Consider the following 25,414-nt stretch of genomic DNA (forward strand, 5'->3'; position numbering starts at 1 on the left):
CAATTCTCCTGGCTCTGACAAGACATTTCTAACTATCAACCATGATAGCTGTTATTTAACTCTAGAGCTAATCAGTCCTCAGCTCTTTTAACTCTCTCTTTCTCTGGCAATTTCATGCTATTAATTGTGTCTTGGCTATTTATTCGTTGTCCTTTGTTGACATTTACAATAATCTAAATAACAATCAACTATATTTTTGGATTACGCCATTACGCTAACCCTAACCCCACTTAGAAGACGCATTTTCTGCGCCTTCATTCTGTCTCATTCACACACTATGCCCCTGCTTGAGATTTTCTTCACTCCTTGCACCCATTGTAATCTCTACTCCAATCTCATTACCGACATCTGTTTCTCCCAAGCTCGACCATGGCTATCTGTCCTCTACCAGTCTGTGCATCACGTTGCTTCAGTCACAATATCTAGCCTAGGTTCTGGGTCTTCCTCGCCAGGCACTAGCCATCACCAGCTTTTCTCAGATGCTGTATCAGCTGAGTCCCACCATCTGTAATCAAACTTTAATCTCAGGTTATTAGGAAACCATCGCTATCCTCCCCTTTGTACATTATTTTAGCTGCAGCTCATCTATCTTCCTTCCATTGTTATTGTTTTTCCCGCCATGTGGAACACATTCTTCTCATGAGTGCTCTCTCTGTAAATAAATTCAACAGGTTAGTACCTTAAAACACTTTACATTCCCTTCCCCTGTTCCTAATAAGAAGAGAACACATGAACCATGTGCCATTTTTACACCATAAACACACAAAAGGAGGAAAGAAAATAGATAATTTGCTTGGAATGTTATTTATATTCAAACCACACATCTTTATATTTTCTGTGTTCACGCAGACAAAGGTAGTAGTGGTGTCCTTGGGGAAACAGCAGTTTCGTCGATTGTATGTATTCCACAATAGGAAGCTAAAAATAGACGGCAAACCCTATTTTCTCTGATGACTAACCACATGTTACACAACAACAGTGTCAGTTTGTCACCTGTCTCTCAATGAGATTAAAGATACCAAGCCCTCATGTTATCCATTTCTGAGTTTGGTATGGTTTTTTAAGAGACAGAAAATCAGGCTGTGTTGTTATCTCAGTTGTAAATGCTTCTCTGTGGATCTTTTATCAACAAGGTGTCCTTTTAAAAAGCGGTTCGGTCTCCTGGGGAAAGACAAAAGCTAGGAGCAACTGATGTCATAAAAAGATGCAAATGTACTCTGCAGGTGAAACTGAACAGTAACAGCAGACAGCTGTCTCTTGCTCTATCATGTTTATACTTCATTGGAGAAAACTTTTGGACCTCAATCCAATTTCTCCTCCTTTTTACCTCTGTTTATCTTTCTACTCACATAACAAACAAGAGAGGCTTCAGATGTATTTTCACCATGGCTCTTTAACTCACCTTAAAGGTCAGAAGTGGCAGTAATACAGATACTTCCCCATTTTGTCTTTTCCTATAATTACGTCTCGTAATTGAGTGTGCCTCAATCACAGCAGAGTGCCAAATGTGGACCTGTTCAAACAGTCCCCTGTTAACCTGCTGTAAAATTCCTTCCAAAATTCCATTATTAGAAGAAAGATATACAGTAAGGCCATAAGTGTTAAAACAAAAACAAGATTTGTTCTAATTTTTTATGTAGCCTCTACCAAGTATCTTATTTAATTCTTACATCAAGATATAAAATATGTTATCTATGTACAGTATGAAACTGTATGAGAACTGCAGGATTTGAAGGATCTAAACTAGTGTTCTAAATAATGGTCCTTTCAGCAGGTGTACATCACTTCAATGAAATCAAGGTATGGCCTGTAACGACTACCATGTTGTAAACCTTGACCTTTGATGACTTAAATTATACTGTACCGTAAAAACTTTTCATGTCACAGGAGCATATGACACCGTCATTCTCCCTACTACAGCACGTAGGCCTAAATAACCACTGATGACACAAGGAACCCCGGCAGTTTTCAGAGTTCATGGAGACTCTGCTAATCTCTTTAGCCTTACTTAGGGATCTACACCCAAAGGCTCTATTCTATGTCTTTTATCTTACAAGCAATTGAGCTTGTAAGACATATTGAACTAATTGAGAAAATGTCAGTGGTGTCACTGGTTGCATACTTAGCTTACCACTTAGTCTATTCAAGACGGAATCTTGACTTGGCTGTATGTAGTGTTGAAAGCATATAGATAGAATTTAAAGTAAGAGAAGGAAGAAAAAAGATAGGAATAATCCAAAATCCCTCACCAAATGTCTCATCTTCCTTAAGGGTGGAAACATGAGTGGGGACGTCTGGGGTTGGCTTAGAGTTGTGGAGCTTTCAGAGAGGACCAAAATTGTAGGCCTTCTCATGTGAAACATGCATTTTCTTTTGTCTTTTATCAAAGTTATTTTACTCACCCTCCTTTATCATTCATTGTATTGAAACATCTGCCATATCATTATGTATAAAACCAAAAACAAGACGTTCTTACTTATGCCACAATAAAATGACTGATTGTGACAGTTAATGATTGAGTTGAGCAAGATTATACACAGTCCATCCATAACAGAATTGCTAAATGTCTCCAACCTAGAATTCAGTCCATTCTAACAAGCCTGTCACTATTTCTAAGTCATGTACAAATCTATTCCACAGTACATCCTTTGTCTTAGCAGGGACTTTGGGTTGGTGAGCATGCTTGAATTACTCAACGTGGGTAAAACTCAGGAAGGATGGGACTACAGGATGGCTTAATTAGAAATCAAATAACCTAAACAGACAAAGTGAAACAGAGAGAAGAATTTCATTGTGAGTTGCTGTGGGGACATGGCTGAGAAAAAGGCTGGGAAAAACAGTTAACTTTCAAGGCCAATGTCAATTGATGTTGTGTGGAAAAATGCTACAGGGAGTGAGATGAATAGAGGCAGAGCATACTAAATACTAAAGGCAGAGCATAGATTAAATGCCCAGCCATTTTAGTGGCCTGGAATCAATGAAAATAATTATGTTACAATGCCCATTTTCATCACTGACGGGAGAGGAGAAAAAACCAACAGTCTCATTTTCCATAGATTTTGTCAGAGCAAACCACATGCATGTCCTTCAAACATTTTTTTTTGGTGCTGGATTGATACAATGCCTAAATGACAGTTCCAACACATTTACATTACTACATCAAAATAAAATACAGTATACAGTAATACAGTAATAATGCATTTGTTAAGAAGATGTGTCTTTGTATACCTATTGTCTGTATGCATAATTGTAGTAGAACTAGTACAGGTGCTGGATCTAAACACTATACATTTAAAACATGTCATCATGGTTAATGAACCCATATGATTCAGTATCTTTTCTCTTTGTCTGTGTATCTGTATTTTCCACAAATATCAATGTTATTTTTTGTTTCTGGAAGCCTTTGCAATACATGAGCTCGGCTGCAGTATTAGCCCCTCATGAGTCTGAATTTACTTTGTTCTTAATTGTGGCCCAGTGACCATAGAATGCTGAGTCATTTAATTATTTCCTCCTTGCACTGCCCTGTGGAACCTGTGCCTGCTATCCCGTAATTGAGTTTGGTAGAGTGCTTGGGGGCTTTTCACCACATCCAAATGTAAAATTATTAAATGAAACACAAGATTTCAAGGAGGGAAAATCAATAATTGCCTTTATAAAACTTTTATGTGGGAGGGCGGGGTTATAATTCTTGCTGCAGTATTTTACATGGCTTAAATTTGCCAAGTCAAATGCCACATTTGGATTTCTCAAATGTGCAATGTGTTTATACACCAGATTCGAATAGATTCACAGTTACTTTATATTAGATTTGAGTAAGTTATATAATTATATCCAATATCATTCAGGATAATATTCAACATTTCATTGTTTTGAATCAGAAAAATAAGAGTCAATGAAGTCTGGGTCTTAACACTAAAACTGCAGTTTATTTGTCTGTTCAATAATGTTCATTGACTTAATTGACTTCTGTAAGGGTACATTGCTTTAAGTTGGACAACATTTTAAAAAGGGTTGCATGTTGTCTTTGACTAAGCCAGATTTGTATGCAACAGTCTCATTACTTTGATGTACTGGTAACCACATTAAACCTTTCCACATTCATTTGAAATCCTGGATGTTTGTGTATTATGCTGTCCGTCACACAGGACCATGTGCAAATTAAAGAAAAAAAAAGTGTGTTGAGGTGTCCTTAATTGCAATTCGCAGCAAAGCCTGGTGATATGTTAATTTGATTTTGAAGTTATCCTCAACACAAGCCCTGTATTTATTTCACAGGAAAATTTGTGAAATGCAAATCAACAGGGAGGGTTGTTTCTTCAGGCCATGGTTCTCTTGGGCCCTGTGCACCAGCGACTGAAACACATTTACACTGCATGACCAGAATTCAACTTGCATACGATTACCTAAATATGGTTGCTGCTGTAAAATTAATTTGACACTGTATTTTCATCCGGCTTAAGTTGACAGATGTTTTTATGGCATGTGGCATGTCACATTCTCATCAATACATAAGACAATTAATCTTTTAAGTATGACTAAGGGATTTGCTAATAAACAGAATGACCAACAAGATCCTGTGGTACTCTGGTTGGAAACAACTGCCTCTAGCTTCCATCCCCCTTGACCTGCAAGTCAGTCTCTGCCAATTGTCAACACATTAAAGTAATGGTTTTCTGTTCTCCTTGGTGGGCTGTGTTCTCCATCTTACCTTAAGCCAGCTAAAATGTTTAACCGTTTGACTGAACGGGGCATTTCCTCCCTGATGGCTGGCATTACATTTCTTTAACAGTTGGGAGTCGCAGTGTGGGGCCTTGGGTCCCACTGTCTCAAACAGCACTGACACTGCTGTTAAAACAAATCCCCTGGTGTTTCATGTCAGATAGGTTTTTGTTCAAAGAAGGTGGTATTTATGTCATTGATACCATTTTAATGTTTACAGAAGTATTTGTTTCTGAAATGGAGATTACTTTGAATTCCATAACGGTGACATCACAGTGTCCTTCAGTGTCCGTGAATGTATTAACCCTTGTGCTGCCTTCGGGTCACATGACCCAAAGGTTCATAATGAACCATCATTGTGTTTACCCAATTTTACCCAATACAAAAACAAATTAAAATAATTTTCTTTTAACCTTTGCAATGTGGGGGGTCTGAGACAGCCCAACGGTTAAAAGAAAATGCTTCACTTTGTTTTTGTATGCGGTAAAGTTGTCGCAATACGACGGTGGGTCACAATGACTGATGGGTCAGAATGACCCGAAGATAACACAAGGGTTAACCTTGATAAGCATAGGGTTGTCAATATTTCAGTCTCTTATAATGATTGTCCATCATCAACAGTTATGCTTCTTAGATCAATGCACTACTTATGTATTGGTGGTGCAATTTGTTTTTGGCTCTGGCAGCAAATCTTAATGGGACCAATTATGTTTGTGACATCTGTCAGCAGTGTGTGACTGGGGATCAGGGTGTATTACTTAGGGCAACCTTTTCACCAGCTGCTTCAAGAACAAATGAGATGAATTGATCCTATGTCAAATGAAAGGTTCATTGCATATGGCTTGTGTCAATAAGATCATAAATGAGTGAATTATGTGAGCTAAATTAATATTACTCTTATCAGAAGAATGGTCTGGACATTGTAAAGGTTCTTCAGCGATATACTCTTTAATGTCTCACTGGCTGCCTCTTGAAGCATTTTGATCCAAGCTATATGAAGAGGATTGGTTGTAGGAGTGCCAATACTTGTCCCACAGTCATAGCCCACAGCATCTGAGAAGTATTGGTTGTCTTGCTTTTAATCATGTTCCCTTGGGCAAGCAAAACCATTCAGCAAAGTTTATGCGGAAGACATTTTTGTGGAAGAAATAGGTTTCCCTCTTTACCGCTCACAAATGCTCCATCTCTCAGAATGAAATATCTGTGTCCGTAATCAAGGCCATGCAGGAGATGAAGGAATATGAATGTTGGAACCATGGTTTCAATAGTGCAATTACTTTATTTAATGGCATTACTGCCACCCCTTGTGCATAGATGGAAATGCAAGCTAAGTTTAAATGATACCATAACATTTAGGATGCTACTTCGCATTATTATTGCATTGTTTACACTATCCCATGCCTATTTAATGTGTTTACCACACATGAATGAGAAATTTAAGAAATCCGATGGCTAGCCTAAATCAGGGTTCCCCAAACCTTTTTCTGCGAGGGCCAGATAATTGTTCCTTTCTTTAATGCGGAGCCGGGTCGGTCTGTAACAGAAAATTACATGGGCCGGAGTGACTACCATTATTATTGTGGAGATTTTATTATGATTTTAAATGTATATGCTTGATACATTTTTTATTTTGTTATGCACCATACATATCAAGGGATATAAGCCCATTAAAAGAGCATTATTACTATCGTAATGACCTTTTTTCATATTAATTGCTATTGAAATCAAAACAGTTACTTACGTATGCATATTATCCAGTGTGAACTGAATAATATGCACGGCCCTCTGGCATAGTTCAGAGGGCCGGTCCAAATGCGTGGGCGGGCCGTATTCGGGGCCGTAGTTTGGGGACACATGGCCTAAATCCTCATAAAAGCTCATTCAAAATTCTTCTTTTGAAAATGCTGTTTTATACAGTACAGGTGTGTTCCAATGTGAGATAAGTAAGCATTTTGAATTTGTAAATCTAATATTATAATTTCAGACACTTAAACCGAACACTTAAAAGAGACAGAAGAAAAGATCTTTGATTTAACACAATCATATTTTTTTTGTATTATTGCAGAACACAGATCCATGTTAACGTGAACAGATTTTCTGTCGGCATAATTATAATGTATGGCAAAAAAGGACATGCGCAGAATACAGGAAATACAAGCAAACAAAGAGGAAGCATGGTAGCATTTAAAGGCATGTGTTTAAAGCGACAATGGACTAACGCTTGTCCATTAACTGAAAACTGAATTGTTTTGTCATTTTTTAGCAAAGACGCTTATTTACGGGTGATTTTTTCAAAGCAGACAATTAACTTTATTCGTTTTGTTACGGTAAAGAAAATATTACATGAAAATACATCACACTGAGCAGTATTGTTTAGTTTGGTGGTGGTAGCTAGTGTGTGCCAGAGCCATGGCTCTGGTGTGTCCTAGCTAGTAATATAGCCAGTCTAGTTTATGTACCAAAAGATTATACGTAGCTCACTAGCTAAGTAGACTGACATGTTGTCAGATTGCAAGACTTGTCAACACACGTATTTGTATCGTATTTTCTGATACGTAATATTTAATGTAAGCCTCTAGCTTCTTGTGATATTACGAGTGATTTATCTAACGCTGGCTGACACTGAACATTGTTAGATTGAATGGATGCATAAGTGACAATGATGTTTGTGATAGCTAATTTAACTGTAGCTGTCTTGCACTGGCTATCAGTCCTGTAAAGAAGCGCTTAGCTTAGCTAGTAGTGGCATGCTAACATTTAGACTTTCTAGAATCTGCAGTTCAGAATAAATATGTACCTAGCTCGCTGAAGTTTGGCTCGTTAGTTAAGCAAACGGTTAGATACTTTCCAAGTTACCTTTAAGTTTACCATGGAAATCAAACGATCTAATTCAACGTATTGTTTCTAGGCATCACAAAAACCATCAGATCAGACTGGATGCAGAGACTATGCATTTCATGGACACTTGAGTCTCTCTGCAGAACACATCTAGGACAAGTCTGCAGTGTTCAGCCTCACAGGAGTTTATCGTTTTGGAAATATCCCTTCCAGAATTTAAAACTCTTGTTCAGGTCCAAGTACTCATTCCCTTGGAACAGCCAACATTGCAGCCAAGCACCCCCAAAACACAAACTCTCCTTAGACTCTCATTTAAAGGTTTCGTGGCATCAGTATTTCACTGACCAGTCAAATATGGCAGAACAGAGATTCTGTGTGGAGTATGCCAAACGTGGCACAGCTGGATGTAAGAAATGTAAGGATAAAATTGCAAAGGGCTTTGTCCGCATCGGAAAGATTGTGCCAAACCCGTTCAGCGAGTCTGCTGGGGAGATGAAGGAGTGGTACCACATGAAATGTATCTTCGAGAAGCTAGAGAGGGCGCGGGCCACCACAAAGAAGATTGAGGACATCACAGACTTGGAGGGCTGGGAGGAGCTGCAGGATGAGGACAAGGAGCTGATCAACAAGCAAGTCTCAGGTAGGATACAACCCCCCCCCACACACCCCCACCCTACTTATTCAGATCTACAGTAACTTAAGAACACCAAAGCCAGTCAATAGGCTCTGACAGAAACGGAATGTGTGGGTTACATTTAGTCATTTAGCAGACGCTCTTATCCAGAGCGACTTACAGTAAGTACAGGGACATTCTCCCCGAGGCAAGTAGGGTGAAGTGCCTTGCCCAAGGACACAACGTCATTTGCAGAGCCGGGGATCGAACCAGCAACCTTCTGATTACTAGCCTGATTCTTTAACCGCTCAGCCACCTGACTCCAGGTGATCTGGGTTGATCTGTAACTTCCAGATCTCGAAAATGTGTTTACTGAGACAGTGTCAAAGCACACAAAGTGTTTTACTACTGTGTGTTTACTGTTATGCTCTCCAGAGTTAATGGCCAAGGCTAACGCCAGCCCAAAGAAGAAGGTGCAAACCAAACTGAACACCAGTGGTCAGTTATCATCTCCACCAGCAGACCCATCCATTAATGCCCCACGGAAGTTCTCAGGTTTTACAGGTGAGAAATTATTCCAGTAGTTCAACATTACGCTTCTTTAAAAAATAAGTTTTGAGCACAGTCCTTTTGGCACATGTATCTCTTTTATGAAACTGAGTTAAGAAGTATATATTTTGTCATCACTGAATTATCGTGGATGGAGTCAATATTCTCTATTTACACACTAAGCCTTGTATAACATCTATCTGGTGTTGTTAATTCTATCATTGTTTTGATTAATCAGCTACAAAGGCTGGGAGTTCAAGCAGTCCGGGACCCTCTCCAGCCAAACCCAGCCAGGGCAGTGCCCTGTCCACCCAGCTGTGTGACCTCACGCACAAAGACTGCCTGCTCAGAGAGTTCCGGAAGCTCTGTGCCATGGTGGCAGACAAGAACAGCTACAATGTCAAGACTTCAATCATCCAGGATTTCCTCAGGAAAGGCTCTGGGGGAGGTGGGTCTGGCAGCACCTCAGTGGACTGCAGGGAATGTGTGGTCCCCAAACTTGTGTTTTGCCTCTTTGCTGAGAACTGACCAAAGATGGCCTATTATGGTTGAATCTTCTTGATTGCAGATCATGTCTTACAAATCCCCCTTCAGAAGGAATTATTTAATTATTTTACCAAGATGGATGACACTCACACTGACTTCATGCCCCTCCAGATAAGTTTAGGGGGGATCTGTACTTGACGGTGAAGCTTCTTCTCCCAGGGGTGGTGAAGAGCGTGTATAACCTCAACGACAAACAGATTGTAAAGCTCTTCAGCCGAATCTTCAACTGCAACCACGATGACATGGTGCGAGATCTGGAACAGGTAAGTATTCATAATATTCCATCCTGTTATGGATAAGCCTAATATGACATGGCTCCTTGTTGTTTTAGGCATACACAAACATGCATGTTAGCTGTTGTCTTCCTTCCTTATGATCAATATGCTGTTGAGCCTTGTCTATCTTTCCATCAGGTTCCGTTTTGATGCCCGGCAAAGTTTAGCCAATTGGAAGAAGAAAAACATGAATTAATCTAGTGAACCTTTTTTTATTTGAAGACTTGACCAGTGTGTTTTTGTTTTTGATGCTGTAGGGGGATGTGTCTGAGACGGTGAGAATGTTTTTTGAGGAGAGCAAGTCTTTCCCACCGGCTGCCAAGAGTCTGTTGACCATCCAGCAGGTAGACTCCTCATTGACCCGCCTGGCTCAGTTAACAAAAGAGGATGAGCAGCAGAAAGAATTGGAAGACATCTCTAGAAAGTGAGACTTTGTGTTGTTGTTGTGTAAAGTATCTTGGTGTACAGAATGAGCTAACTGTGGAGTGAAATGTTTATCTTTTTTTTCTTTTCATAATTTAAATGTCAGTACTGAACCTCCCTTCCTCCTTTTCTCCCCCCAGATGTACAAGCAACGACTTAAAATGTATCATACGCCTCATAAAGCATGATTTGAAGATGAACTCTGGAGCAAAGCATGTGTAAGTCGCCTCATAATAGGACATAACCGTTTAACAGACTTTTAAACTGAGTCTTGGGGGTGCCCCGGTGGCTCACCGGGTAGAGCAGTAGGCGAAGGCCTCACTGCAGGTCCCCTGTATGGTTCCTGTATGTCCTCTCCTCTCTACATTTTCCTATTCCTCCACACTGTTGATACTGCAGTAAAGATGAAATGCCGAAAATATATATTTTCCGGTTCACAGCTTGGATGCAGTGGACCCTAATGCCTACGATGCTTTCAAGGCCTCCCGTAACCTGGGAGACGTGGTGGAGCGTGTGTTGAGGAACCAGCAGGAGGCTTCCAACGGCTCGGGCCCCAAGAAGCTCCTGACTGTGGAGGCTTCGCTGATGACCCCAGTGCAGCCCATGCTGGTGAGGGGTCTCACACACACACACACATCTGTACACACCTATGCTCTGATGCATAACATAACCTCATTTGGCTAAGCTGGTGGAAAATCTAACTTCTCAGTCCATTTACACAATTAATGCAGGTTATTGGCATTTATTAATTTCTATCTACAGTTTTTTCTAATCTTGGCACCATGCTAGAACATGCCTTCTGTTGACATCAGTTGCATTAGTATGTGCCACCATTTCCCTTCTCCAGGCAGAGGCATGCAAGTCCATAGAGCAAGCCATGAAAAAGTGTCCAAATGGCATGTACTCGGAAATTAAGTATGACGGTGAGCGTGTGCAGGTCCACAAGAACGGAGACCACTTCAGCTACTTCAGTCGCAGTCTCAAGCCAGTCCTTCCACACAAGGTCAGTCCACTCACACACAAACACACTCACAGACACACTCAAACCTACAGTAAATGCAAAACAAAAACTTTATGTATTCACTGAAGCATTGCAAGTCAAAGTGTAAATCCTCTTGTTTATTCTCTTCATGACTGGGCGACAAAGGTGATTTGTTTTTCCAAGGCTGCTGCTTTGGTTATTACCTCAGGAAGGGTTGAGTCATATCTTTTGTAAAAGTGTTAAACGGGCTACAGTTACTATAGAATTTTTTGGGGGGGGGTTTTCTTAGCGGTTCCTTTTGTTAGGATTTGTTTGCATACCCAACGTGTGTGTGTGTTGCAGGTGGCCCATTTTAAAGAGTTCATCCCCCAAGCGTTTGTAGGTGGCCACAGTATGATCCTGGATACCGAGGTCCTCCTCATTGACACAAACACGAGCAAACCACTGCCTTTCGGGACTCTGGGAGTACACAAAGTGAGGAAGGGTCAAGCAATTGGTCCTCCTCCGTAAAATGTTTGCCGTGTGAGTGCGTGTATCATGGGAAATCAATGTCTCTCTCTATCAACCCTCTCATTTTAGAAAGCAGCCTTCCAAGACGCCAAAGTGTGCTTGTTTGTCTTTGACTGCATCTATTTCAACGGCGTGAGCCTGATGGAGAGGTAAGTTGTTTTTGTCAAGGGTTACAGGCCTGTGGCCATTTTATTTTGCTCATCCTGAAGATTTCATTGGATTCATATTGATTAACCTGTGACAACAGCAAACATGATTGGTCGCCTTAATAACCGATCTCTTGACCAGCTTTCTTTATCGAATGTACCGTTTTGTGCTTCTTTTTTCCCCGTCAACGATTTCTGGAAAGAAACCTCAGAGTGTATTTGTAGCGTTGACTAAGACGGATAACATCCTATTATCTCTGTTCCAGGCCATTGAACGAACGAAGGAAATTCCTAAATGACAACATGGTGGAAGTCCCTAACAGAATACTGTTCTCTGAAATGAAACACGTCACTGTAGGTCTACCAATCACTGATTATTACTTATCCCCTCATCCTTCTCAGCAAACAGGGTGGTCGGCATACTAAGGAGTTTTGATATTGCACTTTTGTCAATTTTCGCTGCACTGTACAATGCACTTTTACTGAGACATTATTGCAAGACTGTAGGTGAGGAATTGAGATCTTATTATTGCACTATTATTTTTCATTCACCAGACAGTAATTAGTTAGTTACTGTAATCGAGATATTGTTGCCCCATATTTTAAATTGAAACTTTATTGTAGTTCTGTTATTATCTTTTTGTTTACCGTGCCTGGTCTTGTGTTTTGACCATGTAGCTTCTTGAAACCGGTGTACAGGTTGTGTGTGACAGTTGTGTGTTTTGGCCACCAGAGGGCAGCAGATCTGGCAGAGATGATCACACGGGTCATCAGAGAGGGACTGGAGGGGCTTGTCCTCAAAGACATCAGGGTGAGATGCCAAGAAAACCATCAAACTACTCTGGCCTAACAGATTCCTGGTTTCAAATGATATTTACTTGTGTGGGGAACTTGTTTAGTTTACTTAATGATTTGTACTATTACTACTTGATTTATCATACTATGGAGATGAGAAATACTGTTAGAACCCTCTCCTCTCTGAATTACCTTTAATGCTATTAAAAAAAATTAAATCCTGTTTATCTGCTAACATATCTGTGTGTTTGACTGGGTCCTGTCATGTGTGCCCTAAGGGAACCTATGAGCCAGGCAAGCGCCACTGGCTGAAGGTGAAGAAGGACTACCTGAACGAGGGGGCCATGGCTGACACCGCTGACCTGGTTGTTCTGGGTGCATTCTATGGGAAAGGCTCAAATGGTCAGTACACCAAAAGTGTCAGCACTACAACATAGTAACATGGACTTCCTGTTTAAATATGAAAAAGTTGTATATTTTTTTGCAACCAAGCTTCTTTTCAGTATGCTGTATTGTGACATGTCCAGTTCAACTTCATTCCTTCAAGACCAGTTTGAGTAAAGTTTAATTTGAAAGATTGTCCTTGGGTGACATACCAGATGTCATTGTGTCCTATTGCCATCCACCAGGTGGGATTATGTCCAGTTTCCTAATGGGCTGCTATGACCCTGATTCAAAGAAATGGTGCACCGTCACTAAGTGCTCCGGAGGATACGACGATGCCATGCTGGCTAGGCTCCAGAAAGAGCTGGACGTGATCAAAATCAGCAAGGTGAGGGGATTGGAACTTCATAGTTTGTCTGGCTACAGAGAGGGTATATTCTTGTGTGCGTACATATTGTTACAGCATGCGTGTCTCTCTATTGTCTCTTCAGGAGCCCAGCAAAATCCCGGGTTGGTTGAAAATCATCAAGAACTATTATCCCGATTTCATTATACGGGATCCTGAGGTAAGGTTTAACTGTTAAAAATTCCCTTGTAGCTTTCTGAAGGACAAACTACAGGAGTTCTTGAGGATTTTGAAGAAGTTCTAGCTTAACTGACATATTTACTTTGGTAAATAAGTTTGAATCTTAAAACCAGATGCGAGAGAACAATTGATCAAAAATATTAAATAACAATATATGACAAATATAATAATTATATTTATATCTCACTTATCAAACAAATAGATTGACACAATGTAAATATATCTATATCCGTGTTGATTTGACCTTAGGCTCTGTTTCTTGTAACTGTGTTCTGATTGATATGATTGATATGATTTATATTGATTATCAGACAGCACCGGTGTGGGAGATCACTGGGGCAGAGTTCTCAAAGTCAGAGATGCACACCGCCGACGGCATCTCCATCCGTTTCCCTCGCTGCACCCGCATTCGAGATGACAAAGACTGGAAGACCGCCACCAACCTCCACCAGCTCAGAGTACGACATCTCTCCTGCCAACTGTGCTCTTATTTGTGACGTTCTAATCTGTTTTTAATTGGTTCGGGGATTTAATTCAATCATATTAAATAATCCATATACATTCACATAAAAGCCATGACCTATGATTTTACCCAAGGAGGACATTACCAATAAGAGCACAATTTATTGCTGTGCCTTTACAACACAAATGTATAAACGCAAATTTTATTTCAGTGTTCCGTTTAGACGGCAGACCATTATATTTTTGATGGTCCGTGTCTTTCCAGGAGCTGTACCGTATCTCCAAGGAAAATTGTGACTTTGAGGTGACAGCTGGAACCTCCAAAGCCAACGATGATAAGAGTTCCTCTGGGGGCGACAGCAGGAGCGGTTCCCCGCCTTCCACTTCCCACAGACCTCCCAGCAAGCCTAGTGAGTGACTACCAGCTGCCTCCACGCTCACCCAGGACACAAGACCAACTCCCATTTAGCCGCTTACTCATTGTTGACCCAAGGGTCTACCGCATTGTGCTCAAATCAGTCAAATTCAACAATGACAATACAGCTGCACCTGAGTTGGATCAAATAACAATCATTCGTGTTTTTAAATGTGCTTCATTCAGGCAGACATATTATTCTTTCATTAGTATCTGCTTTTTTCTCAGTGACATATTGTACTCTTTCTCACAGGCAAGAACAGTGCTCCCAAAGCAAAGGCAGTGAAGAAAGAGCCTTCTTCTCCTGCTGCAAAGAGGAAAATGCCTGCCGAGGAGCCAAGTGCCAAGAAGGTAGACACTGACAAATACCGCCAGGGACAGGTCTGACCTGCCAAGTCTTCAGTTGTTTTATGACCATTGTGGCCGGCCCACTATGTTGAAATGTACAGAGTACGAAGAGAACCATTATATTTATCTTTTGTCAACATTTTAATTGCAACATTACAACTTGAATTTACCTCAGGCCAAGAAAACAACCGAAACTCTGCATAGCAACGGACAAGGCAAGCCGAAGGTTGAATCTCAGTTAGTAGAACCTAGGAACGACAAGGTAGGTGTCTCAGTACGACTGGGATGGTGTCTGCCAAAACTCGTCGGACCAAACAACTGATAATTAATCTGTATAGCATGGTTTTGTACACCTTCATAAGAACATTTTACACTATGCCCCTCCCTCCCCCAGACTTTACTAGACATCTTCAGCGGCGTAAAACTCTTCCTGCCTGACTCGATTCCGGACTACGAGAAGCTGCGGCGCTACTTTGTAGCGTACGACGGAGATCTGGTGACGGAGTACGACGCTGCCTCGGCCACACACACCCTGGCAGATCCAGAGGAAGGCCAGGCCCAGAGGGTCACTTCTGACTGGATCTGGGAGTGTATCCGCAAGAGAAGAGTGGTCCCTCCCTGCTGATAAGACACACCAGCGTACCCCTCCAGCCCTGCTTTTTAACATGCTGCATTAGTGCTTTACTAAAAGCCAATGTATATCTGACAGACAATAGTCCAGTATATCTACAATGTGTTCAACTTCTGAACCACTCAGAATACACACAGTGCAGCGCTAAACCTTGTGACTTTTGTTGAATGATTGTTTATTGTGATGGATACTGAATCATGTTTTTTTTTTTTTTGCAACCTGGGGAAATGTTTGTCTCTGCAAGTTGTGTGTCCATGGTGGCACTTGAGTTTTTTTTCCTCTTTATTATTCAAGCAATGGAATATTGTAAAAGTACTACTTTTTCCTATTAGGTTGAGTTGGTAAATGGTTTAGCCAGCTTAAGTAGTTTTTGTAACGTCAATACATCATTTAAGCTTGGGCTTATAACTCACGAACAACAAGGATATGAAACAACTTTATTTTACATGTGCAGTATGTGTTGATGAATTTAACACATTGGTTTTGCAAACCATAAAAATGGCAATGATTTTCCCAAGGGAAAAGTTAAATGGATTGGTTTGCAAAGTTAAGGAACAGCCTTGAATTGAAACAATGTTTTGAGGTGCTAATAAAAGTCTTGAATATTCTGTTGTAATTTTTTTGTTCATTATAATCCACGTGCATGGCCTGAAACTTGTTTTAATACATTTAAGTCACACGTTTGTAACAAAACGCAATCACTATATTTGTAGTATATAAAGTATTACATAGCCCCTGGGGCCTCAGTTGATTTCCAAACAGACATTCTTAGCTAGAATATATAGTCAACATACAGGCATCTCTGCAAACCTCTTCAGTTTGATATTAAGCATTATTAGTTCTCCAGCTTTCTTTTTCCAGACACAGCAGTCATATCCTCTGGCCTGCCCCAGCACTGTAAGTCAAACTCTGTTTTGAGAAGACATGGCTAAGGAGGAAGAACAAGTTCATGAAACTTAACATGCATATTTAACAAATATTTCATTCAGGCCCATTTGTTTTTAGGATTATGTCTAGTACATTACACATACAAGATTGAGGCAACTAGCATTTTAAACCTTAGTTGTCATAGAATGAGGTCCCATGTCTAAGAATTGAATGCAGACGTGTTTTCACTGTGGGTTTCAATATTGCATACCTGTCTAGAAGACTTAGTTAAAGTTGCAGTGCGTAGGCTAGAACATGAGGAGCCAGGCATCTCCACCCGCTCAAGTAAAACTCTGGTTCTAGGTACATGACTCCAAGATAGACCCAATCCAGCTTTCGGCTGCCCGCTGCCATCTCTTGATGTGTGGTTGGTCACCTAAAAACATGTGATTATTTGGTTTAAAGAATATTAATCTTGTATGTAGAATCTTAAATGGGGGGAAAATGATCCATCTGCATATATTTTGCTCACCAAAGCTGCTACATTGAAGTCCTTGGCTATAGTTTTCAGAACTCCAGCAACTTGCATCATTAATGACATGCCTGGAGAGATCATCACTGTGTCAATATGGTGCTTGTGAGGCCCACACACACCATGTGATAAAAACTAGTAATGAACCAGTTGACAGATATAGTCTATGAACATTATCAAAATCTTTAAATACCTCTGCCCTAAATAGGCTTATTTTATTAGATGCAACACCACTTGCCAGAGGATTGGGCCATATTGATTTATCATAGAGAGGGTGCAGGTATAGTATGTCTGAGTTGAAAAGGTTATTGTACGTGATACTGTGCCAACTGATTGCCCTATTACCTTCATTATGTTTGCCTCCCAGTATGGGAGAGATTAAGGCTGACACTGAATCCACTATCACTGCTTTGACTGAGCCCCCACCAAGAGAAGCCTGGAAAGACAGACAAATAGCATATTCACAAATCCTAGGATTTGTGAATATGTATTTAGTTACATTAAGTTGAAAATGTCCTCCTTGAGATAATGTACTGGGTAGGTGAATCAATGTGCTTCCCTAAACATTTAGTCATTTTAGCAGACGCTCTTATCCAGATCGACTAAACAACTGTTGTTGATCTATGTCATAACATTGATTTCCCCAAGAAGGTAGGATGCATTTTACACAGTTGAACATGGGCCTTAGACATGCAAGTTAATAGTTTGTCACAGGTAGAATGTTTACTAAAAACAACAAAACAAAAACATGCATCTGTGATACCTGCTGTAGACCACCGCATCTCAGACTATGTAGACAGCCAAGTAAGGAAAATACATCAAACAAGCGGATAATCTGAATTCTCTGTAGCGTCTCCATCTGAAAAGGGCCATAGCAACTGCCATGTAATAATTTACCTGTCTGTAATTGTTTAAAATTCTATGAGTCTCTCAGCTGACCTGTTCCTCCATATTACAGGATTTCGCTTGTAACATCTGAAGTAAGTGGCTAGCAGACATTCCTCCAGTGGAGTCAATATATACCACACTTTGTTTTAGTTGGTAAGATATACTCAATATTACACCAAAACACACCTGAAAGATACAAACATGGTTGGATGAAGCTCAACACTGTGCATTAAACAGTAAATGCAGATGGAAAATGAATGGCAGCACTAGAAACAGTGGGATTGGATTATTAGGCTAATTATAGTCTGGAAAACCAGTCAGACGAATTAAGTGTTATCTTTGTCAATGATGTGTGTAATGGTGGGAAACGTTCACCTGGGTTTTACCACTTCCCGGGCCTCCTGCCAGCTCTGTTAATTCCCCAGTGTACAAACCTGAGTCTAGCATTTTATCAAGCCTGGAATAAAAACACAAACCTTGATTAACCAAGCCAAGAACATTATAGTAGGTGCTAAAACTTAAGGTCAAATTGCTCTATTTCTCATTAGACAAGTCCCAATGTAGGTTATACATAGTGTAAATACTAACATTGGATTGCCAGTGGACAGGATGGCAGTGGAACTCAGCAGTTCCTCATACAGATCAGCACCTGAGACAGGAAAGGCTGCGTGTTGTGCAAGTAGAACCCTGCGCACGGCCAATAAAGCCTGAAACGCAATCAATCAAACGATGACATTCTTTGTCACCCATGATTTCGCTTTTTTCACATTTCTGTTGTGTGTGGCATTAGCCTCCGAATGCCTGATGTAATTCGTATACAGAGTATGAAAATGACATAACATTTTAGTGCTTGACACGAATGCTGATCATCACTATTGAATCCTCTGTCAATAAAATAAGACAAATTAAACACTAATAGTGCATGCTTTACCTTATAAGACACGGAGCATTTTTGTGACAGATCTTCAGTGTCAGATGACACCAAATCTTCCACTGTAAACATAATACACGTGCGCACTTAAGTTTATGGTGTTTTAGCTAGTTTTCCAGTAAAAATTACTTATCGTGAGTTATACTGTACAATCGATCGTTTGAGAAGAAAAACGTGAGTAATCAAACACACCGGTTTTGACATCTTCTGCTCGTAGTGCTTGTATCAATTCCTCATCCAATCCAGGACACATGCCATCTCTGAGGACAACCATGGCATCATAAATCGGATGTGGTAACAGCAAAATTGAAAATGTCACTACTACACTTAGCTAACTAGCTATAACGACTGTCTGAGTCGCCTCAAATGGTTATGGGTTTAATATCTCCCCGCCACGGGTTTGACTGACGCTGCATTGTCTTCTTCTTCTATTGAGGTAAATGGCAGATTGACGATCCCACGTGTATGAGGTGCATCATCGCCATCTACTGTTTGGGAGTGTGATGCAGTCGCTTAAACCTTAAAATTGTTTTTATGCTTATAGACACCTGCAGCTGACCAGAGGAGCACCAGAAATAACCGCCTGTCTTGGGGAGATAAAGGCATGGATGAGAAACAACTTTCTCCAGTTAAACAGTAGAAAAACCGAAGCCCTTTTTGTTGGCACTCCACAGCAGGTTCAGTCATCCTCCATAACTCATCTCACCTTCAACAGTCAGATCAAACCCCTCTCCTCCATAGTCACTAATCTAGGAGTTAGGTTTGACCCTCACCTGACCTTTAATGACCAAAAATTGAAGATGTAACACTTTTATTCTGTATAAAATGATACTGTGTTTAGCTTTGTGCGCAGAGAGGCCTACCCCCAAATCTGAACTCTGGGTAAACATACAAGACCCTTATCTTGGGGCTAAGGACTAAGAAGAGGGGGGTTTGTTTGTTTGTTTATTTATTTAAATGAGATACTGTTTGACAGAGCTAGAAGGAAGACTGAGGTCTGGTGACCATTAGCTTGTCACCTAGTGGGGGTAGAATTGATGTTGTAAATGCCCATTGCAAGGGACGCACACACGTAAACACGCCCGCACGCACGCACACATGCGTGCCAGGTCTATGCAAGGGAGCCAATGAAAGAAGAGCCATGGGACATTTGCATGCCTTTGTTTTAGCCAATAACTGTCAAGAGCGGTTTCTGTTTAAATAGTTTGCTGGCACAACATGCTAGCGGACAAACTTTGTAGCACAATGGAGTGTGATGTTTTGTCTCCTTGCGGCCGCAAGCAATAAAGCTTTCTTAACTTGTTCACCGACTGACTGTGCAATGCTTGATAGATTAATATTTCTGACAGTCCCCAACGCCAAGCTCCGCACCATGGGCGACCGGGCCTTTTGCACGGCAGTGCCGCACCTGTGGAACAGCCTCCCTGACCAGCTAAGGGCAACACAGACACTGGACTCTTTTAACCCTTGTGCTACCTTCGGGTCATTGTGACCCACCATCGTGTTGCGATAACTATACCTACCCCTTGTGCTACCTTCGGGTCATTGTGACCCACCGTCGTGTAGCGATACCTTTACCTAATAAAAAAAAAGAATTATATTATTTTAAGGGAGATAAATGAAATCGACGTGTGTCGCCGACCTCGTCTCGTCCACTTTATTTTTGGTCCAACCGCGCGCGCGGCCTTTTACGATTCGACGATTGGCGATCCCACTCGGCGGGAGAATTGGCCTGGCGTCAGAGAAAACCGCGGTCGGACCCTTCTGCCAAGTTGCAGGTCGGACGGCCTCGGAAGCAGACGGGCGACGTGACGTCTGGCTTCAGAGAAACCGCGGTCGGACCCGTCTGCCAAGCGGCCGTGCGGAGGCCCTCGGAATCAGATGGGCCACGTTGACCTAGATTAAATTGATAAGGTCGGAACGGCGGGAGACAAATGAAAACCGCGGTCGGACCCGTCTGCCAAGCGGCCGTGCGGCGGCCCTCGAAATGAGACGGGCAACGTTGACCTAGATTAAATTGATAAGGTCGGAACGGCGGGAGACAAATGAAACCGCAGCTGGACCTCTTCGCCGAGCCCACGGCCGAGAGGGGTCGTCGCAGGCCAACATTTCAAAGACGGCCTTTACGATTCGACGATCCTTGATCACTCTTTGGCGGTCGAATTAGGGAGGCGTCCTTAGGATAATTTGTCCATGCAATCACGTAAGCTGTAGGCAAGTGCTACTAACACACATTCCGTGGGGGTCAGGACAGCTTCTGTCTAGGGTAACGCAGCTATGGCTCTGGATTTCAGTGCGCTACAAGTTCTACAGCAGATGTTTGCCAATATCGAGCAAAGTGAGTCTGAAGAGGAGGCCAAGGATGTGTCAGAAGAAGAAGATGGGGAAGAGTGTGCAGAGAATGTGTCAGAAGAGGAGGAGGAAGAAGACGGGCAAGAGTACGCGGAGCATGTGTCAGAAGAGGAAGAGGAAGACGGGCAAGAGTACGACGCAGTCAACCACGACGACGCCGCTGCCGCCGACCAAGCCCCTCAAATCGACAGAGATACTTTCTTGTCGAAAAACTGCAAAATGGAATGTTATTCGATTGCGTATCGGAGGAATCCGAGGCTGCTGTCGCAACGTGACAGCACGGAGAGGACCCCCAGAGGACCCACAGCTTACACCGTTTCCCACGCTCACGACATCGTCTCTGCGTTTTTTCCTCTTTGTCACGCCACAAATCGAAAGAGTAATCTTGGACGTGACAAATCGGGAAGGCTATCTGAAACGCGGACAGGAGTGGAAAGCTATGGACGCCACTGACCTACGTGCCTACATAGGGCTGCTAATCCTGGCAGGGGTGTACAAGTCCCGAGGCGAAGCGGCTGCCAGTCTATTGGACGCGCAAAGCGGCAGAGAGATTTTCCGCGCTACCATGCAGCTGAAACTCTTCTGCACCTATTCGACGTCGATACAATTTGACGACCGTGGGACACAAGCGGCGAGACGCGCGACGGACAAGTTGTCGGCGATAAGAGAGGTCTGGGATATGTGGGTAGAGAGATTACCACGCCTCTACGACCCAGGGCCCGAAGTGACCGTGGATGAACAACTGCTCGCGTTCAGAGGACGGTGTCCTTTCAAGCAGTACATGCCAAGCAAACCGGCGAAATACGGCATCAAGTCGTGGGTCGCGTGCAATGCAAAATCAAGCTATGCTTGGAAGATGCAAGTCTACACCGGGTAGCTGATGGACGGAGTCCCGGAGACGAACCAGGGGATGTGCGTCGTGCTCGATGTGACAGTGGGCCTGAAGGATCACATTAGGTGCGTTCAACATGGACTGCGGCTGCATGAAACGACCGGCGAGAGTAGCCTCTTGCAGTCAGGGAGGGGTTAAAAACACCTCCTTAAAGTCAGACATTCCTGCTTCTCGTGGTTTGCTGCGATGACGTCAGTCATGGCCGATCAAGCGCTGTTTGCTTACTTTACTTTATTTATAATTAAACGTACTCTTTCCGTTACTGAAGAGGTGGACTAAAACCCTTTCTTCAACACATTTTTTATTCAATTAAACTTTTTGGTCCGGATTTGAGCATTGGCAAAACTGAAGGTGTCAGAATAATTACAAAACACGCGTCAAAGTTGTCGTGTGTGAGTCTGGCCAATCATGAATTTTATTCCTCGCCTTGTCTTCCTAGTCTATGACGCCACTCTCGTGCCGTTTCGGGGTCGTGGTGAGTCAAACTGACGTTGTGACAACTTTTTCATAATAAAAAATAAAGTGAAACCTTTTATTTCTAGCCTTGTCTGCCTAGCCTATTAGTACACTCTCGCGCTGTATCCTAGTCTGCGCTGTGACTCACCATACCTAGTCTGCTGCAACGCTGTAGCCTACGCGAGACACTACAAAAACATCTAACTACACAGCTGTAGGAAGTCAAACGGCGACAGAACATGTTCGGCACTCCCCTTACTTAAATCAAAAGTCTATCTAACCTATGTCTAAGTATCTATCTAAGTCTATCTATCTAAGTCTAACTACTAACCTTAACTTCATTGCCACAGCCTAAACTTTGTCAATTTGTTCATGAAAATATTTAATTTCAGCCTAAACCGTACAACGGAACGTTAAATCCAATTCAACCAATGCAATCGCTATCGTTAATCGCTATCGTTTATCGTTAATCGCTATCGTTATCATAATCGTTCTTTATTAATGAATGAATGCAATATGAGTAGGCTAAATGGCTGAAAATATCACGAGAAGGGAAAAACTTAAAAGGACGTTTAAGTCATAGAGATTAGGTCCATTTTTACACCGGTCTGCCAAATTTATTAGTTTTGATTCAACTATGAGGCTGCCTCTTGCAGGGGAAATGAGAAGACATCTATTTCATTCTACACTTCATTCTTATTTTGAGTTGTAAATGAGCAGCAAAAAAAATATGCTTTTAAATCTATGTAATCTTTATAAATAATAAGTATGCATTTTTATTTAAAATATACAGAAATATCAGTTATAAAAATGTCAGAAAAAAACGGACCCCCCTGTGCAACCGACGCAAGCAAGCACACCCTACAATTTCCCCAGAAATTGTAACCTCTCTTGTTTTACTTATTTTTTCACCTCTTTTCTGTGGGATGATAAATCATTACAAATTAACATAGTGGACTTGTGCCGGTGCAACTCCAACCCAGCAATGGGTTGAGACTTTCCTCAACCCTAACCCTAACTGTTTTCGGAACCCCCCAATACGTGGCAAATTCTAACTGAAAAGTGCCGAAACTCACCAAACATTACAAAATAAAGTTTCCACTACTACGTTTATTACGTTGACTATTCAAAAAACATAAAAATAAAAGTTTGATCATTAATGTGGATGATCACATCAAAATGCCAAAACCCAAAACGGGAAAATGCTATATAGCCTTCTGTTTAATCCGCCACCACTTAATAACATGTTAAACTTGAGGGTGTCAAACGAACGCCAAAATCACTCAGGAAATGCATGTCACGCTAACCCTATAGTTGCCATGCTGTTACGATGCGCCACCACTCGTTTCTTCATTTAAAGTTTTACATCGGACCATTTCTTCTTAATTTTTGCCATGTTCCGGTTCTCTGAACCCACATCATTTATGGCCCTATAATAATAATAATGATTTTATTTGTAATGTACTTTACATTTAGCTAAATCTCAAAGTGTTACAGGTTAAAAACAAGAAAGGGTGAAAATGGTGACAGTTTTCCACTACGCCGACTTTCTTTTGTTGCTAATACCTGATGACAGGCTGACAAACAGGACACATTTTCTTGCCTCCACCTCTGTTGTCAGGACCTCGATCTCACAGTCACCGTATTTCTTCGAATAAACGCTGCGGCGTTTATTAAATAACGTTCATTTTTGGTGCTGCGTTTATTCGAGGGCGGCGTTTATTCGAAGAAATACGGTAATTCAGACAAAGAAATGACCTCAGGAGCGCATTTATAGTCCATCTGCATATTAATTTATGGGAGGAGGCAAGGCGGGGTCAGTGGCTCGTTCACGTGCGGTCCATCTCACGTTGATTGTGATTTATAAAGGAAAGGTGCGCAGGACCTGGCGTACGACCGGTTTTATACATGTGAATATTTCTGTGCATAGGTAATTTTCGAGTTTTGGCCGTACGCCATCTTCTGGTATGAAAGCTGCGCAATCCTTTATACATGAGGCCCCTGGCCGCTACTGACTGAGCAGCCTATTATCTGAGCAATGTAACGGTACTTGTGCATAAATACCCATTTTCAGTACTCTTTCCACCACTGAGTATTAATGTTTGTGATTTTGCTGACTATTACAGATTGATCTTAGATTGATGGTAAAGGGTGAGGAATGTTGGAGGAGCCAAGTGAGGTTGAAAACACAAGGTAAGTTTAAAGGCCAGCCATTTTGAAATACAAATCATACTAGGCTGAATGCGGAATCATACTAAGTACTAGAAGCATGACACTACTGTAATCATACTAAACATGTATTCTAGTATATACGCAATCTTGTTAGTGTATATTAGCAACCTACTGTAGGAGTACAGGGTTCTGCATGGTGGAGGCCCATTGATACCGCAGGACTGATGTGATGGACCTTCTTTGGTGCTGAGTGGACCATGGTGAGATCGAAAATATGAGGTTTCATATTAGTCAGCAATAATGAGTCATACACAATATGTATTATACTGCCAGATGGATCCAGACTATATATTCTATATAAATGTAGCCCTGTGGGATTTTGGGGTATTTCTGAAATTCTGTATTTTCATTTGTTTATTTTCTTTAAAATTGTACAATTCATAGTGTCAAGAATGTTTATGTAATGTTTGCATGTATTAAGAATTCAGTTAGTTAATATTCACGGGAACGGGCTTATAGTGATTCAAATTGCATGGTTATGTAGGATACTCCATTACCCTTTACATGGGTAATATTAGTAGTTGGTTAAAAAGGGTTGAAATAGTAGGCTAAAGGAACATAAAAAGCTAAACGTTAGGGTAGGATACATAGGACAGTTAAATTAGTGCATTAATAAATAATTAGAGAGAGAGATCTCTCACCAACAGAAGAATTCGGGGAGCACACTCCACACTAATAGCAAGATAAGCTAGGGGGCGCTACATAAATTAAATTAGTAATCATACAGAATATATTATAAGGAATCATTTGAAAGAATCATACTTCATTCAAGTGATGCTGCATGTCTGGATAGCTGCAAGGTGTTGTGTTCTAGGTTCGACTGCTGGCTGGCTCGAGCATACATTTCACCAATTCTGTATTTGGGCAATGAGGGAAAGTTGTCTGTCAAGTAGTTGAGCATAGCGCGCCGACCTAAAAGAACGGGCGTTATGACGTTTTCACTAAAGTTCTTACTTTGATTCCTCACCGTTAAGCAAATACCAATGTAGCACAGTCCACAGACAAAACACGGTACCATCACACCTTCTCCTACCCCCGA

At 41.4% G+C, this 25,414-nt stretch overlaps 2 protein-coding genes across 2 annotated transcripts; one reads left to right on the forward strand and one right to left on the reverse strand.

Annotated features, from left to right (window-relative positions):
* The first annotated feature begins 6,898 nt into the window (after positions 1 to 6,898).
* lig3 (ligase III, DNA, ATP-dependent) lies at positions 6,899 to 15,833 on the forward strand. Its single transcript, XM_062485317.1, has 21 exons — positions 6,899 to 7,049; positions 7,631 to 8,200; positions 8,609 to 8,737; positions 8,961 to 9,170; positions 9,380 to 9,531; positions 9,801 to 9,967; positions 10,107 to 10,184; positions 10,407 to 10,575; positions 10,814 to 10,969; positions 11,291 to 11,422; positions 11,528 to 11,607; positions 11,871 to 11,958; positions 12,338 to 12,415; positions 12,678 to 12,801; positions 13,029 to 13,171; positions 13,275 to 13,349; positions 13,681 to 13,827; positions 14,097 to 14,241; positions 14,500 to 14,597; positions 14,770 to 14,856; positions 14,989 to 15,833. Exons 2-21 carry the CDS (start codon positions 7,660 to 7,662, stop codon positions 15,217 to 15,219), a joined length of 3,030 nt encoding a protein of 1,009 aa, XP_062341301.1. The 5' UTR covers positions 6,899 to 7,049; positions 7,631 to 7,659; the 3' UTR covers positions 15,220 to 15,833.
* Positions 15,834 to 15,927: 94 nt separating this feature from the next.
* On the reverse strand, positions 15,928 to 18,814 carry rad51d (RAD51 paralog D). The gene is made up of 10 exons (XM_062485318.1): positions 18,636 to 18,814; positions 18,444 to 18,505; positions 18,101 to 18,219; positions 17,888 to 17,969; positions 17,564 to 17,698; positions 17,388 to 17,483; positions 16,970 to 17,060; positions 16,625 to 16,695; positions 16,364 to 16,528; positions 15,928 to 16,153 (listed from the first exon to the last, which is right to left on the reverse strand). Exons 1-10 carry the CDS (start codon positions 18,715 to 18,717, stop codon positions 16,061 to 16,063), a joined length of 996 nt encoding a protein of 331 aa, XP_062341302.1. The 5' UTR covers positions 18,718 to 18,814; the 3' UTR covers positions 15,928 to 16,060.
* Between the last annotated feature and the right edge of the window lie 6,600 nt (positions 18,815 to 25,414).

This window comes from Osmerus eperlanus, chromosome 19 (assembly GCF_963692335.1).
Source record: "Osmerus eperlanus chromosome 19, fOsmEpe2.1, whole genome shotgun sequence".
Lineage (NCBI taxonomy): Eukaryota > Metazoa > Chordata > Actinopteri > Osmeriformes > Osmeridae > Osmerus > Osmerus eperlanus.

Excerpts from the sequence above, each read along its gene's own strand:
- rad51d (XM_062485318.1), bottom strand. The coding sequence starts at position 18,717 with ATGGTTGTCCTCAGAGATGGCATGTGTCCTGGATTGGATGAGGAATTG. Across the intron at positions 17,484-17,563 it reads CCTGTAATATGGAGGAACAG|ATGGAGACGCTACAGAGAAT; the intron begins GTCAGCTGAGAG and ends GGCCCTTTTCAG. Across the intron at positions 16,529-16,624 it reads ACTTCAATGTAGCAGCTTTG|GTGACCAACCACACATCAAG; the intron begins GTGAGCAAAATA and ends ACATGTTTTTAG.
- lig3 (XM_062485317.1), top strand. The coding sequence starts at position 7,660 with ATGCAGAGACTATGCATTTCATGGACACTTGAGTCTCTCTGCAGAACA. Across the intron at positions 8,738-8,960 it reads GAAGTTCTCAGGTTTTACAG|CTACAAAGGCTGGGAGTTCA; the intron begins GTGAGAAATTAT and ends TTGATTAATCAG. Across the intron at positions 12,802-13,028 it reads CTATGGGAAAGGCTCAAATG|GTGGGATTATGTCCAGTTTC; the intron begins GTCAGTACACCA and ends GCCATCCACCAG.